Below are 19,090 nucleotides of genomic sequence, written 5' to 3'. Positions count from 1 at the left end.
ATTTGCAAGGACAAAAATTACATCCTTTATGATTGAATGCCACAAGTCTTAAATACGATAGTCTTACTGAGTTTTAGCCAGGGCTTGATGCATGAAATAGCAACCATGAAGAAGCCCCTTCCCCACCACTTCTGTCTGAAAAACACTGTGGAAGAGACTGAGCTCAATATATAATTTTGTTTGCCTTAAGTATTCGTGTTTTATGTTCCTTTTATTTTTATTTATTCAATTAATTTATTTTTAAAAATTGCGGTAAATGCACCTCACACAAAATTTACCATTTTAACCACTTTTGAGTGCATCAAGCGCATTCACGTTGGTGTGCAACCATCACTGCCATCCATCCGCAGGACTTTCACCTTCCCAAACCAAAACTGTCTCCATTAAACAACTCCCCAGTTCCCTCTACCCCAGCCCCTGGCTATCGGTTCCTTTTAAAATTTTCAATCAGAAAAAGATTGTCTTGGGGATAGGTTGGTTTTCTCAGGGTCCTTTCTGTTTTTCTTGGCAGCTAAGACTCTCAGAACTCTGTTTAGCCATGATAACAAATAGCCCTGTTGGTCAGAACATCTGCTATTTCCTCCGTCTGGCTTTATATAACAGAGTCCACACTCAGCTCCTCCTCCCTGCAGGTCAGCCCTCTAAACACCTTCCTGGATGCAGAGAATATGAAGTACATACACACACAGATACACAGATCAAATGCCAAAACACACAGATAGCAACAACGGCGTCCCAGTTAAGAGTGGCTAATAACTTCCTCTTGGTCACCTCATTTACGCATTCTATTCTGATCTGTGCATTTAGAATGTTTTCAGATGCCTGCTAAATCTATCTATGGAATTTCTGGAAAGTTTTTCTCTTGATCTTTTTTTCCATGCAACGAGAAGAGTGCAAAAATGTCACTTGATGTGCTAAGCAGCTACAGGACCTCGGGAGTTGTCTAACCTTCCCTGGTCTTCCTTTCCTTACCACAGAAGGGTGAGGGCTGTGTAGATTGTTCTGGAGTCCTTCTAAAGCTGGCTGACCTGAATCAACCTCTTCTCACTGCCCTTTACAAGCATTGAAGCTGGGACAAGCCAGAGCTCCAACAGGAAAGACACAGGCCCTGGCCAGCACGGGCAGCCTGCTGTGTCACCTGGTCTGACCACCAACATCTTGGGATGCGTGTCCAGAGCACACACAGACTTGCTTCAGCTTTGTTTGGGAGCCTCATGCTCTCCATCCCTGTTATCTTACTTATTAATACTGACTTAACTCAAGTTCTTCCAAGACTTAACTCAGTCTGCATCTTTTTGTCTGCTGTCTTGTCTCTTAGAAGAACATAAGCTGCTTTTGGACAAAGGAAGGCCTCATCTGTTTTGTCCACCTTGTGTCCCCAACAAAGACCTGCTCTGACCTGCATGCTTGGCCTTCACCCTCACGTTGTATCAACCTCTGCTACCGTCTCTGCTACCGGGGATTCTAGAGATTAGACTGACTGTTCTCCTGTCCATCCCACTTGTCCGCATGTCTCAGTGTCCACAAGGAGTGAGCACTCCACGAGACACCAGCCTAATGAGCAACGGAGTGAATGACAGTGACGTGAGTTTGTGCCACCACACCACGGAGGATGAACTTCAGCATAGAGCCGAAATGACGTGAGCTTCATGCTCCACGGCGCAGCAGCGCTTATCCTTTACCCAGCCATGGGCTCCCTGTGACGTGCTCTCACTTGGGGTCCCAGTATGCTCCTTAGGTGGGATACGTGGTGGACAGCCAGGTGTTCCATTAAAGGCCGTGTATCATTTTAAACTTGGAAGGGAGAAATACAAATAACACAACCAAATTCATTACAGCTAATTTTATTTTATAACACCCAAAGTCTTAATCTTAAATTTTTGACTAATGTAAGGTTTTTATTGCTAAAAATATGTCCTTAACTGAATTTTCCATCAGAGGAAACCAGAAGACTCTAAAAACAAAACAAAAAAAAACTAGTCTTTCCCATTAGTTAATCTTCAATGGAAATCAAATGAAAATTGGCACGCTATGCTCTACTTAACCTCCATTTAAGTCTTCCTAAATAAGTTATTGACCTTAAAGTTTGTTATAAATTTAAGAAACTTCAGGAAATAAAAACATGAGTAAAGCTCTGTCCCTCCTTTCCTAAAGTTACTCAGGTGGGACCCAGAGGGAGTGGTGGTCAGCGGTGCTTGTCCAAGAGCAGCCAGCCTAGAATGTGAGGCAGGCCCTAAAGGAACAAGAGCAATGGGGACTGCACAACAGACAGGCCCCTACCAAGGGAGAGGTCACAAGGGTACCTGAGCCCAGGGCTCTCACTGCCAGGGGCTGTGAGACTAGACTGTCCCCTGCAAATATGGACAGGGACACTAGATTCAGCCAGGGTTAATTCACTGCTTTCAATGAGAAGCAGGAACACACAGCAGTAGCTGTTGGGGTGGGCTCATAAATGCACTGGGAGGGCAGAGGAAGCAAAGCTCCCACAGCGAGGAGCCACTGACTCTGAGAGCCTGGTTTCTAAATGCTGTCCCCTACTTATAGGAACTGAGGCTGCTTGGAGAAATGAGGACCCTGGAGCTGAGGCAGGGAGATACAAAGGAAGGCAGAATATGTGCAGAGAAGGAAAGAGGTACTCAGAAAATGAGAGGGTCAGTGGCAAGACCACAGAGGCCAGTTGATAAGGTAGCACCAAAATAGACAATGGTACAGTGGATGGAAAGCTCCTGGAGAAAAAGCAGGCTGAGTCCATACTGATGCACACAGGTTGGCTGTCTAAGGAGGAGTGAAATGTTTACCGAGTGTCTAAGCATCTCCCCATGAAATGCATACAGTTGCAAAAGGTGAGTGCAACTCCACATGGAGAAGCCACAGATGCTGCGCATCAAGGCCTCAGAGCCAATATCCTACCTAACGGGATAAATGAGCTATGCAGGGCATCATCCCTGAAAGCAAAGAGATGGCCTGGAACCGGTCCCTTATCACAAAGGATGCTGCTGGGACAACTAGCCAAACGGGCCCTCCGGATAGGATGAACTTCGGTATCAGCGTGGATTGATTTTGATGGTGGTTATTAAGGAAAAGGTCCTTGTCTGTTAGAAAATTACAGTAAAGCATTGGAATAAAAAATACCTTTGTATTGTACTTGCAACTTTTCTCTAAGTTTGAAATTGCTTCAAAACCAAACCAAACCAACCAACTCCAAAACCTAATGAACGTCCTGTATGCATCCCAACTCAAATCAACTTCAAAACATCAACAGTGTCTACACATATTCCTGCAACTGTTGGCTTCCAGGGCCTAGATGCAGAAACCCCCAGCAGCAGGAGCACACTGACACCCAGATTGGGGTTTCTAGACACCTTCTCTATGGTAAGTAAGCAGGGCTGCTCCTTAGAGAGACAGCTCATGCTGGAGCATCTGAAGCATCTTATAGGGCCTGAAAGCAAGGAAGTGCTCCCAAAACAAAAGGATGGCATGTGTCAGGTGCCAACCCAAAGGAGCTCAAGGCCGGGGCTGGGGCGATGCAAGCAACAAGATAAATAACACAGTACTGGGTACAACCCCAAATGAATTGATTACAACCCTATAAAATGAGGACATGAGCCCGTACTGACAAATACATTCACGTGCCACATAACAACGTTTCAGTCAACAACAGACTGCATACAGGACAGTGGGCCCATCAGATTATAATATTTTTACTGCACCTTTTCTATGTTTAGTTATGTTTAGATACAAAAACATCTAATAATTGTAATACCATTGTGTTCCAACGCCTACAGTATCCAGTACAGTAACATGCCACACTCAGGTTTGTAGCCTAGGAGCAATAGGCCATACCACATAGCCCAAGTGTGTAGCTGGCTCTGCCATCTAGGTTTGCATAAGTACACTCTGTGACATTTACACAATGACAAAAGCGCCTAATAATGCACTTCTCAGAACACAGCCCCATCATTAAGCAATACAGTGTGAATGATTAAATAAATGAAGGGGGAAGAAAGATAAATTTTCTCTACATAGGAATTCCAAATAACATATAATATACTCCCCTCTATAGCCTTCAAAATCTTTAATATTGAAAGAATAAACTACATTTAAAGCCATCACATAATATTTACATACCATATATACTTACCAAATATATCTATCCTATAAACATACTATATGGCATAAATTAAAATACATATTACATTTACATGGCCTACATTTCTATAATATATATAAATATGGGATCAGGATACATTTCAACAGACAACATGATTCATCTGGAATAAACTTTCTATCCTTTCCAGAACTCAACGGACACTGTGGTCTTGGCCCCCACACCAAGGGGGGTCCCTAGTCACAGCTCCCATGCCCAGCACCCACCGTAAGACGCAGCAGAGCACCATGAGGTGAGTGGGCACGTTGGCAGGGTTGAGCATGGCAGGGGTGTCCGACCTCATGCAGGCTAGGAAAGCCCTCATCCTGCGGTTCTTGTCCTCCACCGCCTTGCCTAGCCAAAGCCTCTTCAGGTTGGGGCAGGTCCACTCTCTGAAGGCAAGAGCTTCTACCAGTTCCGGAGTTTGAGGAGACTTCCCTTTGTAAGCTGCCCATTCTTTAATGATCACTGGTGAGACTACAGAAAAGAAAAACCAGAGAAGACACATTCATGCATGGGCAAATCTATTTTCAGTTTTAACAAAAACAAACAGCTCTAGTAATTAGAGTCTGAAGAAGTCGCCTCTCAGGTAACAATGACTTCTGTCCTTAGCAAGCCCCCAGTCCTCATGTTTATTTTGTTTGCCCCTCTACTCTGTGCAAGTAATGGTTCATTCAGATTTTTAGTCAGGCCCCAGCTAAATTTTTTCTCAATCAAATTATGACTTGATTTCCCCCATATAACTAATATGTATACATCAAGGATATTAGGCAAAATTTGTTTTAATATTTTGTATCTATTAATAGCTTTAATAACAATTGGTATTCACAGAGGTATGCAATTAATTATTTTAACATGGAAAATCTAATTTAGATAGCTAATCTCTTTTTCTACATACATAAATACTTTCGCAAATTAGACTGGAAAAATATTTTGCATTTGGTAGCCACTTTACTTAAGGACCTCCTGCTTTAACAAACGAAACTGTGAAACTCTATGTTGAAGACTGGACAGTAAGACACAAGTAGAAGCAATATTCCAGGCTTTGAAATCCCAGATGATGCCAGCACACAGTTATTATATTCAGAAGGACTTAAGACAGAGTGTAAAATTCTCCAACATTTCACCTCAAAAAAAGCAAGTTCTAAGTTGATATGATACAAAAACAATAATCTTTTATCCACAGTTGTTTTACCACTTAGATTGAATTAATTCTTACAAACACACAAACATGCACATTTTCCCACATAATTTCCAAATAAATTAAGGAAAAGAGTATGATGGGGGAAATACAATGAAAACAATCCATACTGCACAGTAGAATGTTAAAATTTCTTATCAACTGCACTGAGGTAACAATTCGATGGTAAAATCTGGATGTGTATTTCATTAAGTAACAAGGAGTTCGCTTTCGTTCAATAAACACCAGAACCAAAGTAGGGAGATGTGTGGCCCCTTGCCCAGTAAGCTGCTCAACATGAACCAAAGGTACCATCACTGGCTAACACGTTCCACTGCACGGCCACTCCAAGGCCAACAGCTGGTATGGAAACCAGGATGGTATAATAAATTCTAATTTGATCTTTAACACATTTGATTCTACCCAGATAACATTAATCCAGCTGAGTTCGTTTTCTCTAAAGTAATGGCTAAGGCATTCTGAAGAATCCCAAATCAGGACAGAGTTAAATGTATAACTGGCTGATTTCCAATTCCACTCCAAGTATAAATATAGTCAGGCAATACAATAATATCTTAAAATGCAATGAAAAACGTCAGGCGTTAGATACTTGGATATACAGTTTATCAGCAACAGAAAAAAATGCTTGAACACATTTCAATACCCGCTAAATCAGGTAACAGTGTCATACATAACACTCTGTGAGTCAAGACCTCGAGGCAAGGGCTCTGTGTTGAGCCCTTCCGGAGCCAGCTCCAGACACTGTCCCCTTACGAGACGCCTACTGGACAGAACAGGGGTACAAGTTAAGACAGTCACTGAAAATTCTCCTTTTACAAAAAAGTCACTGTTGTCTTTAGGCAAATTCCTTTCATTTACATTTGAATATCTTGGTGTTTAAATGTTAAAGGAATATTTAAAACATTCCAAATTCTCATTTTAAAGTTCAAGTCAAAACACAGGTATACATGTATATATATACATACATGCCTATTTGTTTTTATTCAATATTTTTAGGTGTCAGATATAAAACCAGTAAGTTTCCATTATCAAACAGACCCTGTCCTTGGACGCACAATCTATGGCACCACCCCACCACGACCCTGCTGAGCTCCAGCACAGCTCTCCGCTTCTGGAGGCTTCCACAGCAGCCGTATCAGAACATACAGGATCACACCATGTGCAGGCCTTCCCGTGAGCTGACCCCGCCTTCCCTCCTGTGATCCAACACAAAGGCTGCTTGGCCCCAAGAGAAAACAGGCAAAGTGAACTTCTGGAATGAGTTGTGCACCAATATGTTTCTGCTAAGATTAGTTTCTATTACATTACTCCACATGTACACACACATCACATACACTCCACGCCACACCACAAACACTTAACAAACATCACATACTCCACCCCACATACACACACACAGCATGGGTTTAGACTGTACAACCTGCTTGGGGTTTTCTCAAGGAGGCCTTCATACTAAGCCTACCTTTACCTTTGTCATTTCTTTCTTTCTCTTTTATTAGCACTGCTCTCACCTCTAACCATTTTTAGCAATTATTTATTTTATTATGTTTTGTTTTCATTCCAGAAAAAAATTGTTGGTAGAGGATTTTCATTCTCAAATTCAGAACCTTTAGGCCTCTACATATTTCATTCTGCAAAGCCCTAGGTTAAGTTAAGTGGAGATCAGAGGTACTCACCCTAACTTTGCATGGTATTCTCAGAAATAAGTATTTTACCTTCAGGGTTTTAACAGCTTTCCACATTTGGGCTCTGAGGGCCTCCTGTGTACCTGAATGAGCCTGGCCCGGTGCCTTTTCTCAGACTCTACACAGCCCTGACAGCAACTGATGAACACACTCCTGAGGGCTAAAACTAGACTCTTGCTGATTGATGGGCTTGGCCAAGGCAATACTCCAGCCAAAGGCTGCCTGAGTCCTAGCAGGGCTCAGAACGGTGCCAGGCAAGACTACAGATGTAGTAGGGATGGAAACAGATTTGTCCTCTCTCACAGAGCTAAGCATTTTTGTTGTCTATCTGCAATACTCGTGCCGAGAATAGCTCAAATCTAATTTAGGAAATACATGTCTTTATCAAAGTAAATAGATGTGATTAACCCAAAGGCTTGCTCTGAAAGCGGAGGTGCTCTTGATTTGCTTTATTTTTACAATGTGGTCATCTGTTTTTAATCTAATATTTAGAGATCTTATGAGTACAACACCACTTAATAGCTGTGAGACCTTAGGCCAATCATTTAATGGGTATTTATGAAGCCTCTCCTATGTGCCAGGCAGGGCTGAGACAGGGGCAGGCAGGCGAGGCGGGGCCTGCACGAACGCGTGCCTGACAGTGAGGGTTTCCCTTAGACTCTCAGACCTGGGCCTGGTTCCAAGGACCAAGAAAAGAGGCTAATACCTAACTATGTAACACAATATTGATGATTAAACATAAAAAGCACCTAGCACCCTTTGATATGTAGGGACAAGTATGAGATCAGCTAATATTTTATATATTACTTACATAAATTTAATTAAAAATTAGTGCTTATAAAGAATTCCAAGGGACATTTGATTTTGGGTTTAACACCTAGCAGCCTCAAGGGTACCAGGGCTGAGCAAAGAAAACGGCTTGCCGCTGCTTTGCAAGTCCCCTCAAACAGGGCAGCTGGGGGCAGCCATCAGGGAGGAGAACACCTGCTGCTCCTAGTGCTCTCTCTGTGTTGCTGGTTTCTTCCCAGGAGTCACTGTTGCCCAGGAGGGTGGACTTCTCAGTTCTCACAGTGTTGTTCAGCCACAGGAAATAAGCAAATACAAGGTAAGTATTTGCTAACAGTAAGTAACCTGGGTTTTTATCATTTTTGCAAAAAACCCTGGGTATGTGTGCTTGCCCACAATAGTACCAAGGCACTGGGGCTCCAGAATGTCCTGAGAGGGCTCTGTCTGGAACTTAGAAGAGCACAGTGGTATAACACCGTCTCTGTACCGGTAGTATTGCAGAAAAGTATGCTCATGCTGCTTTTGTAGAATAGAGAATAAGAAAATCCCAGAGGTCAGCTCATCTAGATGAAGATCTATGAATAAATCTTGTGTTATCACCATCAACAAATATTAATCTCATCTCTTCTACTGATGGGAAAATTCCCTACTTCAGGAAGTAGCCTACATCTAAAACACTGAATATTATTACACTAAACCAGATTTTTACACTGACAAAAACAATTCTAGAGCATCGGTTTTTTATGTTACTAGAGGCTAAATTTATAATGCATTTTTTTCACAGAAAGGGCCTCTTCAAAATACAATGGGGGACTATAAAACACTATCATAGTTAAGCTGTCAGTAAAAACCCAATGTTTTCCATCAGATATTAATCATGTTCTCCTAGCAGCGCATTTAACATATGACAACTAGCTGCCTTGGAAATCTGTTATAATGATGACTTTGGGATCTATCCCAGCCCAGAAATAACAGACATGGTTCATTTTGTAAGCCAATTCCAGCCGACTGGCAGTGGATGCCCATAAAACCATACTACAAAGTATGTCTCTGAGCTCAGTGCCAGAGCATCACCATTAATTAGTGATGCCAGCGAAGGCCTTAGGAAGGGAGAGCTGCAGCATTCCTGTATTCACGTTCACAGGCGAGAAAAGGACACAGTGAGATGAATGGCTTCCAAGACCTTGGCTGACTAGACTTCTGGACGGGGTGTGTGTGTGTATTTGGGGAGGAGCCATTGACTAACTTTCTGAGCTTTCCTGGGGTTGTTATGAAAACAAACAAAAATAAGCAAAAACAACAAAAAACTCCACATGCTTCATATCAGGTCAGAAACAGAAAAACAGATATATAATAAAGACTATTCTTTCCTTCTAACAGAAAAACTGACCACTAACTTCTAAGCAGCACCAGCATTTGGGCAGCAGGTGAGGTCTTCTGGGTTCTCCGTCTCCTCATGCTGACGTATCTATAAGCACCTCCGTAATTTTCAAAGGTAAAAGACTGTGAATGCTTTTCTTAAACCTTTGACATCTGAGGCTCAGGCAGCCCACTGTCCACAAAAATATAAATGCTTAGTAGGCCACAGGACACACAGAACAGGTATTACAGACACGCTGATACGCCTCATTCTCCCGCGCATGTTATTCCTAGTGTATTAGAAATGCGAAAGTTCAAGGACTTACGACATAAGTATTAATCCAAAACAGTAACATCACAGACTGGCCTGTCATATAATTTGTCTTCCTAAGCAATCATTTCCTGTACTAGGTCTGAGTTTATTTATTTTTTATTAGCAGCCCCATTTATTAGCACAAATAAAAACATTTCTAAAGCAAACTGGACTAGGGCGGGGGCTGCGGGGAGGGAATCAATGCTCTCTTTGGCTTCTCTTGAGAGTTTAGAAAGTACAAAAATAAATATAAGAAAATTCTCTATAAAAATAGGACTCACAATCTATAAACTTGCTCCTTAGTTCTATAAATTTATTTCATATGTCTATAATTTGTATCCATCTAGTTTTTATAAGCCTGTTTTTTTTTACTTCTTTAATTTGAGGTACTGGGAAGACTTGCTATAGGAAATGTGAGACAGGAAAACAAAGGCCAATTTTATTAAGTGGATACTGTTAATTTAAAAATGTGTAAATCACTGAGCTTTACTTCCTGAACTTTTCAATCTTCAGTTACAGCTGAGGCTACTCATTACACTACAATCTTTTAAAATTTAGGCCTTGCACCCTGTCTTGCTTGCCCACAAATCACTGCAGCCCCTCCTGCTGACCCCTGGAAAAAAACCCAGCTACTGGGAGCAACCAAGAGGCACCACAAGGGAGGAAGCCACTGGGACACGTAACCTCCTCCACTACAGGAGTGCGTCTAAGAAACTTGCCATAGTATCTGTATTTTCCTATGGTGAAGGCCTCAAAGCCAGACCCTGGGCTCCTGTCTCCAGGCCCAACCTGTATCCCAGCAGCAGAAACATGTCCCTGGGTTCCACCCCATCCCAACCACAAGATGCTACTGTCACCGCAGATCATATCTGCATGAATCCACATGTCCCTGGGAGTTAACAGTTCTCTTCTGTGGGCACCATTGGAAGGGCTTAAAATTCCAGGTGCATACTGCTATAATAAGCAAATACTCTGATGAACTTCTCAAAAGCAAAATTATGGAACCTAGGGATGGAGAGAAAGGAGTGAAAAATAAACTGTCGCATGTAATTCAATATGACTTTCAAAGGGCTGGAAATGTTTTAAAGGTCTGATATCCTACTTTAACCGTATAATGACATTAAAAATGAAACTTTGGTAAACCACATGAAAACTCACTATAAATTATGAACACTTCATCATATGCCTTAATCAAGAGACTAGATTTCCAAATGAATGTCTTAAATCTACTGAGAGTTAAATATTTTAAAACAACCCTTAAGATTTCAATAGTTCACTCTGATAATAAGGTCATCTTGGGAAATTTCTTATTTTTACAGGGACCATTAACAAGAACATACATCTGCACATGTATGATTCTGAAGCTATTTCAGATCACAAATTTTCCATTCAGACATGTCTCCATCAGCTGCTGGAGCACCTGGCTCACTCTGGAGCCCATGGGCAGAGGTCTCAGTGGCCAGACCACAATGGAAAGCCAAGTGGGGTTAAGATAACTCTTCATGGGGACCTGCCCTCCCAGGGCACTTTGTGGCTTATGCATCTTCTTCCACTGTGCCAATGATTTCATTTAACCTATATGTGGTCCATAAGAGTGACCGTAAATTAGACAACATTATGTCAATAAGATTTAAATACAATCATCATCAACCAAGAACCTGAGAAACCTTTCAAGGTCAGCTTCCTTTCAGTACAACCAGACATTTTCCCTAGCTCATCTAGAGCATCAAGCAGCTGTAGCATTCTTCTTAATAATGTTAAAATGTGTAACCAATTAATAGATATTTCAAGTAATGAAGCCTAAATCAATGGCCAGATGATGATCAGAGTTAGTATTCAGTCAGCTGAAATCTAATCAACAGGTTATAAGGGAGGCATTTTAATGCAATCATACCATGCATATTACTAATTTCTCACAAAATTTGTCTTGAGCAAGTTGAGAGCATTCAGGCTCAATGATCACAAGAGATTCTCAGGACAAAACTGGGGAGAGCTGGTATTCCAATTAAGAGTGATAATCAGGAATGTATTACTGCCATAAAAACCTTTTTATCGGATTGTTTTCCCCTCATGTAACACATTATAGAAGCTCAATTTTACCAGCTCCCCATAAAGATCTACATTCCAAAGCTGCTCATAAAAATCTCACCCACTCTAATCACGTAGTACTAAGGCCTCTCAACTGTTAAACTCAGAGGTCAAATTTTTACATCTTCTCCATTCAGAGGCAATTTTTTATTTGTCATAGCACATTAATAACACATTTTTCTAAACATTTAAATTCCGGGAGCTTAATTAACTCTGTCTAAGCAAAGGTCATCAGAACCTGCCCTTTCTTTGCCATTTAAAGGCTTCATATCTGTTTTGGTTCAGTCCACATGTCACTACCCAACTCATCTTTCTAAACAGAAACCAAATACCAAACCTTCAGTGGCTCCTCATCTCTATGGAAAAGTCTAAACCGCAAGTTGCAAATCACCTGAGCAGAAAAGAGTGTAATTTGTTTAGCGCTGACCTTTCAAAGAACCTCAGTGATTACACATATTCTCAACACAAGTGAGTTTAATTTTCTAACACACCAAACTTTGGATCTTCTTCTCCAACAGGCTGTGTACCTATACCAGTTATCATTCATTCTTCTATTGCCTGCTGGACAGTCCTCTTAAGACTAATACACAATAACAATAGACATAAATGTTTATGAAATCACTTCTAAAATCTCATTTACCATTGAAGAAGTATTAAATTACATTTGGCAAAGGGCAGCCTTCACGCCTCCTCCATGGTGGAGAAGATACCCACACTCCATGACAGATTGGTCAACTAAGCCCCAGTTGGGCTCTCATCCTTTGCTCACTGCCAGATGGCTCCCTTTCCCAAACCAGAGCTGAGGTATCCTTTCCCCCAGTTCTTCCTACCTTCACCAAGAAAGGTGATCCCAACATATGTGTTCCTCCTTCTGCTCCTCCCTCCCACCTAACCCCTACTAACATCAAATCCTTATCCAGAACTTTCTAATTTTTTCCTATTTTTTCTGTAAATTCATTATATCTCTCCCCCACTAAATCCTTCCCACTGGTCAAAAGAATAACAATAACCAAACTATTCAGTCTCCTATCCTTAAAAAAGAGGAGGAGGGGAGGAGAAGGAAGAGGAGGAGAAAGCGGAAGGGCAGACCCCCCCTACACCCCGAAGCTACGGCCTTCTGGCAACTCGGCCACGTCTCAAGAGAACAACCAGCGCAGCGTGCTGTCTCCATTCCTTTTTGTGTTCTCCTATGTCCCTTTCCTCCTCTGCTTAGGTCAATGGCATCCTATCTGCTTGAGTCACCCCAGAGTTCTCCAGCCCTCTTGTCTTTTCTTCCCTTGATGGCTCCATTCCTGTGAGCTCTGAACCCAGCTGGAGTTGGCCTGGTCAGAGCAGGGTCATGGACAAGCAGACATCACTAAAGCCGTGACCCTGCTTGGCTTCCAGCGACTTCTTCCTTTCCCCACCGTGTGCTCTGCATACTTTGGCCCTTCAGAATGCTTTCTCTTACTGTCTGTTAGCAGGACAGTGTCTCACAGGCCCAGCATGAGACCTCCCAACCTAGGCCCAAGACAGCTGATGACGGCAGCAAGCACCATCAGCTGTGTGTGCCGCAGACCTGCAGCAGGACACAAGAAGTCAAGACTACTTCCTGAGCATGTTTGGCACTGCAGCACACTGACGATGGAGGGACACCCTGAAATTGGAGGCATAGGGGACAGTCACATCCAACTCCATACGCCAGCACAGTGGCCACAAGGCCCACTCATATTCAACCTGAGGTTATGATCATTGGAAGCTCCTTGAGGAGTTTGCTGTGTAAAGGTAACCCTGTTGTTGCAACACATAAGCAAATAAAAAAAGAATACCTTCCACCACAAAGCCAGCACAACGCTCTGTGCACAGGATGAACGGGCTGCAGCAGCCTGGACGTCACAGGAATGGGACCAGACACAGCCTGCAGCACAGGCATGCGAAGCCCAGGAGAAAAAGGAGCAACAGACAAAGAGGGCCTGGGGCCCTGGTTAGGCCAAAGGAGAAGAGAAGAGCAGTGACAGGGTGGGACAAGTGACCACCCTCTGCAAACAAAATAAGAAATGCCATTCTTTTGTGAGGAAATGAATCACAATGTGAGAGAACAATGCAAATATGTACATTTAAGAATGTCCTGGATCTTTGAGAAGAATGTCATTTACAACACTTTGTGTTCCAAATGGTATCTCCAGCCATCGTGGACACAGAAGGTCAAAAATGGGAGCCCTGCAGAGCTGGCCTCACCTTTCAATGACATCACATAAGCAGCTCAGCAACTGCTCTCAAGGAAGGGTAGTCGGAGGTACTTCATTTTAAAACCGTATAGATCACAGGTTTGTTATAGTAGTTGCAAACAGAAAATTTAAAGATGTGATGAACTTAGTTTAAAGTTGCAAAGCTCAGAACTGCACACAGTTGGTTGTGCTGGCAATGAGCTTCACCATCTAACGAGGCCTGCACTGACCCACCACACAAGCAGGTAATCTGTAACTAGCTTTGGTTTAAAGGATGGTCTAGCAATTTACAATTTCCACAATTCATAATGTTCTTATTTTAGACTGCGTGTTTGGGGATCTTTTCCTACTACATATACAGTTACTTTTACATTCCTTATATTAGGGGATAAAATTACCTAAACAGAAAGGTATTGTTTTCTCAGGATATTATGCAGGCCCACTAGAAGATAAAGGAAAATGCTTTTGACCTCAACTTTGACCAGTTTTTATAACAGTACTTTTCAGTCTTTCCACCTTCACCCTCCACCCCCAGAGCTGATCAGCTGGGTGCACACATCTCCGAGGACTCCAAGGTAAATCATTATAATCCTGCAAAGATCCACTTGAGTCCCACGACCTTCGCTATAGCTGCAGAGCTGTGCGTGGTGGCACTCCAACAGCCCAGAAATGGTCCTTCAGAGACCTGCTGCAACTTTTCTCCAGAACACTGGTCTTTTGGAGAGAGCAGATCTGCACCTCATAAAAACCAGAGCACAGAAACACACTCATCCTGATTACTGAGACGTGGTAATTACAGTGAGTGATGGCAATTCAGGACTGCTTTCAGGTCAACATTCAGTTTAAAGTGTAAACCTGCTGTTTTATTATTTTACTGAATAAACATCATTATTGGAATATTACTGAGGAAGAAAGTCTGTGGCTTCTCCTCCTTTTCTAAGAGCCTCTACCTGGCCTACTGTCCCCGATGACGGCCCACCTGCTTTACATGGAGGCACTCGGGGCCAATTCAGTCATGATTCTTCTAAGGCTTTAGAAAATGCACAAGAGATTACGAGGTACCGAGGAAAACAAACAATGGATTTTTACAGTACATACATTCTGGTGGAAGTCTGTTCTTTCTAAAAGCAAGTCTCTCAGTTTTCTTTCTGCTTTCTGCCAAACTAAACAGGACTCCGTAAACATACTGACGAACTGGCCTATAGAGCAGAGCAGCCGGAGGCAGGTCCTTGTTGGCTTCATCTTCAATAGAAACAGCAATTTTGATTTCACCCTTTGCATGGAAGAAAGCAGAATAACATTGCACATTTTTCATGTTGAATTTACAATAAACTCACAGAAATATACTGTATTATCTCCAGTTAATGACATTGCAATTCTATTACAAATCAATTGCTTAACAACTTGCCTACATCGAGATGTTTAGGAAGAGTTTATTTGGCAGGCTGTAGTCAAAGTGTATGCTCAAAGAATCAAAATAAAATCTACATTATGTTATGCTTAACCTGAAACCAAGAACAGAAGAAAACTACACAGATGATCCAAAGTCTTTGAAACAATCTAGACAGATGGCATCAGACAACAAATAGAATAGAAAACATTGAGAACTTGCAACTTTATTATTTAGAGAGTCAGGATGGTCATATGCAATAAAATTTGTAATTCTGAATGACCCATGTGCAATACAAGGAACTGAGTATCCTGAAAATATAATGGTCAGATTTTCTTTACCAGGCTCATCTGTAAAAAAAAATGCCACATCATAAATTAGGCTTCTGTCACCAGTGTGGCAGGTATTCAATAGATGTGTCCCATAGCAGGCAAGGACATGAACGGCCTCTAGGGCAGAAAATGAAAGCACACCACCTTTTCCATGTTGTACGGCCAACACAGCAAGAACTGCATTTGGCTCAAGAACATGCTGCCAAGAGACAAATGACAGACTATGGCCTTTGGCAGCTGGGACTGTTGCCCAAATTCTGTGGTCACTTGTCTCTGATATTTTATGGCATCAAGATACATCTCAAGATATTTTACAAAGAATTTTATTTTGTATATTCATAACATAAAAATACATTTATGATCTTCAATGTCTGTTAAACTTATTGATGTATACTCTTTTAATAATAATTTTGTAACATTTTCTCTTTCTTTCATGTAAGTTTAACTTCAAAATTGGTGTTTTCCCTTATCCTCAGTATTTTCATATTCATTAATCCAGCATCTACATGTGTTCTAACAATCTCATTTAGGGAATATTTCTCTTAATATTATGATACTTTGATAAGTCTCTACATTACCATTAAGATTCATCTCACTGCCAATGTCTCAGCCTAGATAATTTAACACCAGAGCTATTCAGCTCATAGGAGATAGTAAGCATTACAGTCTTCCTTAGTATACTGAAAAATTTTAAGTAGTATCTTAAAATCTGAAAAGACAATTAAGTTTACTATTTTCAATCATAGTCATTTTATCAGTATTTGCCTTGAAATTCGTGAGAAAAGAAGAAGAATGTTGGTACAGTTTGCAACCCTCATGTGGATCTGACCAACTGTCCATGCATCAGATCCGGCAGTGTGGACATAGCAGGTGGCTCCAAGGGACCTTACATCTCAAACAGCCCCACAGGGAAAGGGTGTTGTCTCTTTACAGGTTATTTTGAAAGATGTCTTCCCAAAACTTTGGTTCCTTAAACTTAGCAAAATCTTTTCCCCACAACAATAACTTTTCACTTACCCTTTATAATTTAAGTTGAACCTGAAAAATAAAATGTTTACCTTATAAACGTAATCTGAAAAGTGATACTACACACATGGTCCATATCAAATAATAGAGGAGATTTGGAGGCAATTACACTTAAAAAATGAAGAAGCTGAGTAAATAGTTTTGGCTAAATATTCTTCATGTCCTTTAATTTATAAAAGTAAACAACGTTTGGATTAGTCAATTAACAGTTGAAGTCCACCTCGAGAGTACTGTGGAATAGGAGTGCATTTTGCATTTACTGACTCCATTTTACAAACCACAGATGGATTGTGGAAAATAGACAGAAAGGTCTAATTGTGTATGCTAGTATAGGTATTGATGAAAATGTGTCAATAATACATGATAATAATAAACCAATTCTGCATGATAAACCTGGTCACTAAAGTAACCTATTAAATTGTGGGTCTAAGGTTGTAAGTATTAACAGAAAGACCACAAATCATTGAGGAAATTTAAATACACATAGATGAATTTGAGACACCAAGATTAAAAAACAATTAATGCCATACTATATGCATATATTTAAGTATACATTTGGTAAGATACTAATAAAGTGAAATTATGACACTGTATAAAAAGATAATTGCACTTTCTATGTACATTTAACAAAATCCTGTATTACATTTTTTTGCTATAAGTACTATTAAAATTGCACTCAATGAGGTAGATGAACAAGCACAAATGAGAAAGAAATCAGATATTTTATCTGGCATCAGAATTAAGCTTTATATTACAGCATAATTATGGTGTAAGAAATTCTGAAATTGAAATAAAAAGAAAATTACAAGTTATAAAATAATGTGATATATGTTATTATTTCATCAGAAGTTTCAAAAATATACTAAATTGAAGGTGAAAAGTGAGACTTCATAAGTTATTTTTAAATTGTATTTACAGTTATAAATTTTCATCTTTTGTTCAGTGTTTAGAAAGGGGGAAGTGAATTGTGTTTCAAATACTTTAGTGAGATAGAAAAACAGTGCAAAAAAGGACGAAAGGACAAAACACCCATAGGAATGACCACCTGACCTGTCAAATAACAGAAGCCACTCCAGGGCCCTTTTGATAATACCTTCGTCAAGACATGGAAGATGTAAGGGTACATCAGCCCCTTCTTGTGCCTGTGCTCAGCCACTCTCAGCACCTCAGGTGCAACGGGGGGCAGGGGAGGTGTGGTGATGTCCATGTGGTTCCTGGTGGGCATCGACAGGAGGCATGGGATTGGCTGGACAGTGCCCATCTGGCTTCCCTTGCCTTCGGCTAGTTGGCTTCCTGAAGAGGCAGTGGACGAACCTTCTGCCTACAGAGCAAACGGCAGGAGTGAGGAAAATGAATTTATGTCACATTTCCATTCATTTAAAGTGTGCTAGGTACCTGTCCGCCTGCCAGATACTGAGAATAGAAAGACAAGTCCTATCTGGGAGAGACCCAATTTAGTGCCACCCTAAGAACAGAGAGAGAGAGAGAACCCTGATCCAACCGTCTCCTTGGACAGCCTCTCACACTGAAAGGCCACTGACATTCACTGCGCCACAGGAGACCAGGCCTGTTGCTCCCAGAGGATCCGTGTCTCTTTGCATGTCCTCTGTGTTGGAGGGTGGGAGCCTGGAGGACTATCTCTGGAAGTGGCTCCAGCTCCCCACCTTGGTTTTAGCTTCTGCTGGGTGCCCCCACCCATGGGTTTCTCCCTTTGAGACTCTTGTTAGCCAGCAGCTTTCTGTGGCTGCTAATTCCTGGGCAGCTTCACTGTCTTGCCTGGCTCTTGTTACACAACTGTACTTGTGGAATGGGGATTCCAATGCAGGCCTGACTCCATCTTGCTCTTCCATGCCACAGCTGGTACTTAAAGAACAAACAAAAACCTAAACTCAAGCCTTCTTTGTAGTCTTTATAAAACCCCAAATTAATTACACGCAGGCAAAAATTAAAGTCAAAACCAAAATAAAACAAAACCCAAACCACAAGCTAATCCCATTAAAGATGATGTCTCAGATCTACAGATACTGACATAGTAAGAGGTGCATGATGTATTGTTAGGTGAAAACATCCATTCTGTGTCATCTAAGCACCCAAATGTGGAGTGTATGGACAGGCACAGGAAGGAGCCTGGACCCAAAATATTAACTTAGTGATAGACTACCTCGAGGCAGTGGGACTGGAGAAAGAAAAAAAAGAAGGGAGGATACCATAGTCTGAATTGTCTGAATAATTGCTGTAGAACAATTATTTTTTGCACAATAAACATTTTTTTTCTTTTTCAGAATAAATGTTGGCAATAAAAATTGCTTATCGCTTGCCCTAACAAAACACACATTTTTCTGTTTTGAAACCAAATGTATTCCCTACAATGGTATGGAATTAAGTGCTTAATTTTATCCTTTAAAACACAAAATGCCAAAACTAGTCTTAAGAACAATAACTCTGAGATAATTCACTACTGTTTTCTACATTCTCCATTCAAAAAGAATATAGATGCAAAACAACTCAAAATGCTTTGGAAGGTGCTTTGAAAATAACAGGTATCCACAGAGCATT

At 41.1% G+C, this 19,090-nt stretch overlaps 1 protein-coding gene across 2 annotated transcripts in view; it reads right to left on the bottom strand.

The window, feature by feature from the left end:
- FAM120A (family with sequence similarity 120A) overlaps positions 1-19,090 on the bottom strand; it is a 115,570-nt gene that overhangs the window by 20,151 nt on the left and 76,329 nt on the right. For both annotated transcript variants that reach the window (XM_012664455.1, XM_012664456.1), the window contains exons 9-11: positions 17,628-17,855; positions 14,885-15,059; positions 4,375-4,624 (exon numbers count right to left, since the gene is read on the bottom strand). In XM_012664455.1, the coding sequence (XP_012519909.1) occupies positions 4,375-4,624; positions 14,885-15,059; positions 17,628-17,855 (653 nt within the window). The remainder of the gene's footprint in view (positions 1-4,374; positions 4,625-14,884; positions 15,060-17,627; positions 17,856-19,090) is intronic.

The sequence above is a fragment of the Propithecus coquereli genome, unplaced genomic scaffold, assembly GCF_000956105.1.
Source record: "Propithecus coquereli isolate 6110/MARCELLA unplaced genomic scaffold, Pcoq_1.0 Scaffold890, whole genome shotgun sequence".
Lineage (NCBI taxonomy): Eukaryota > Metazoa > Chordata > Mammalia > Primates > Indriidae > Propithecus > Propithecus coquereli.
This window is presented reverse-complemented; position numbering and strand designations above follow the sequence as displayed.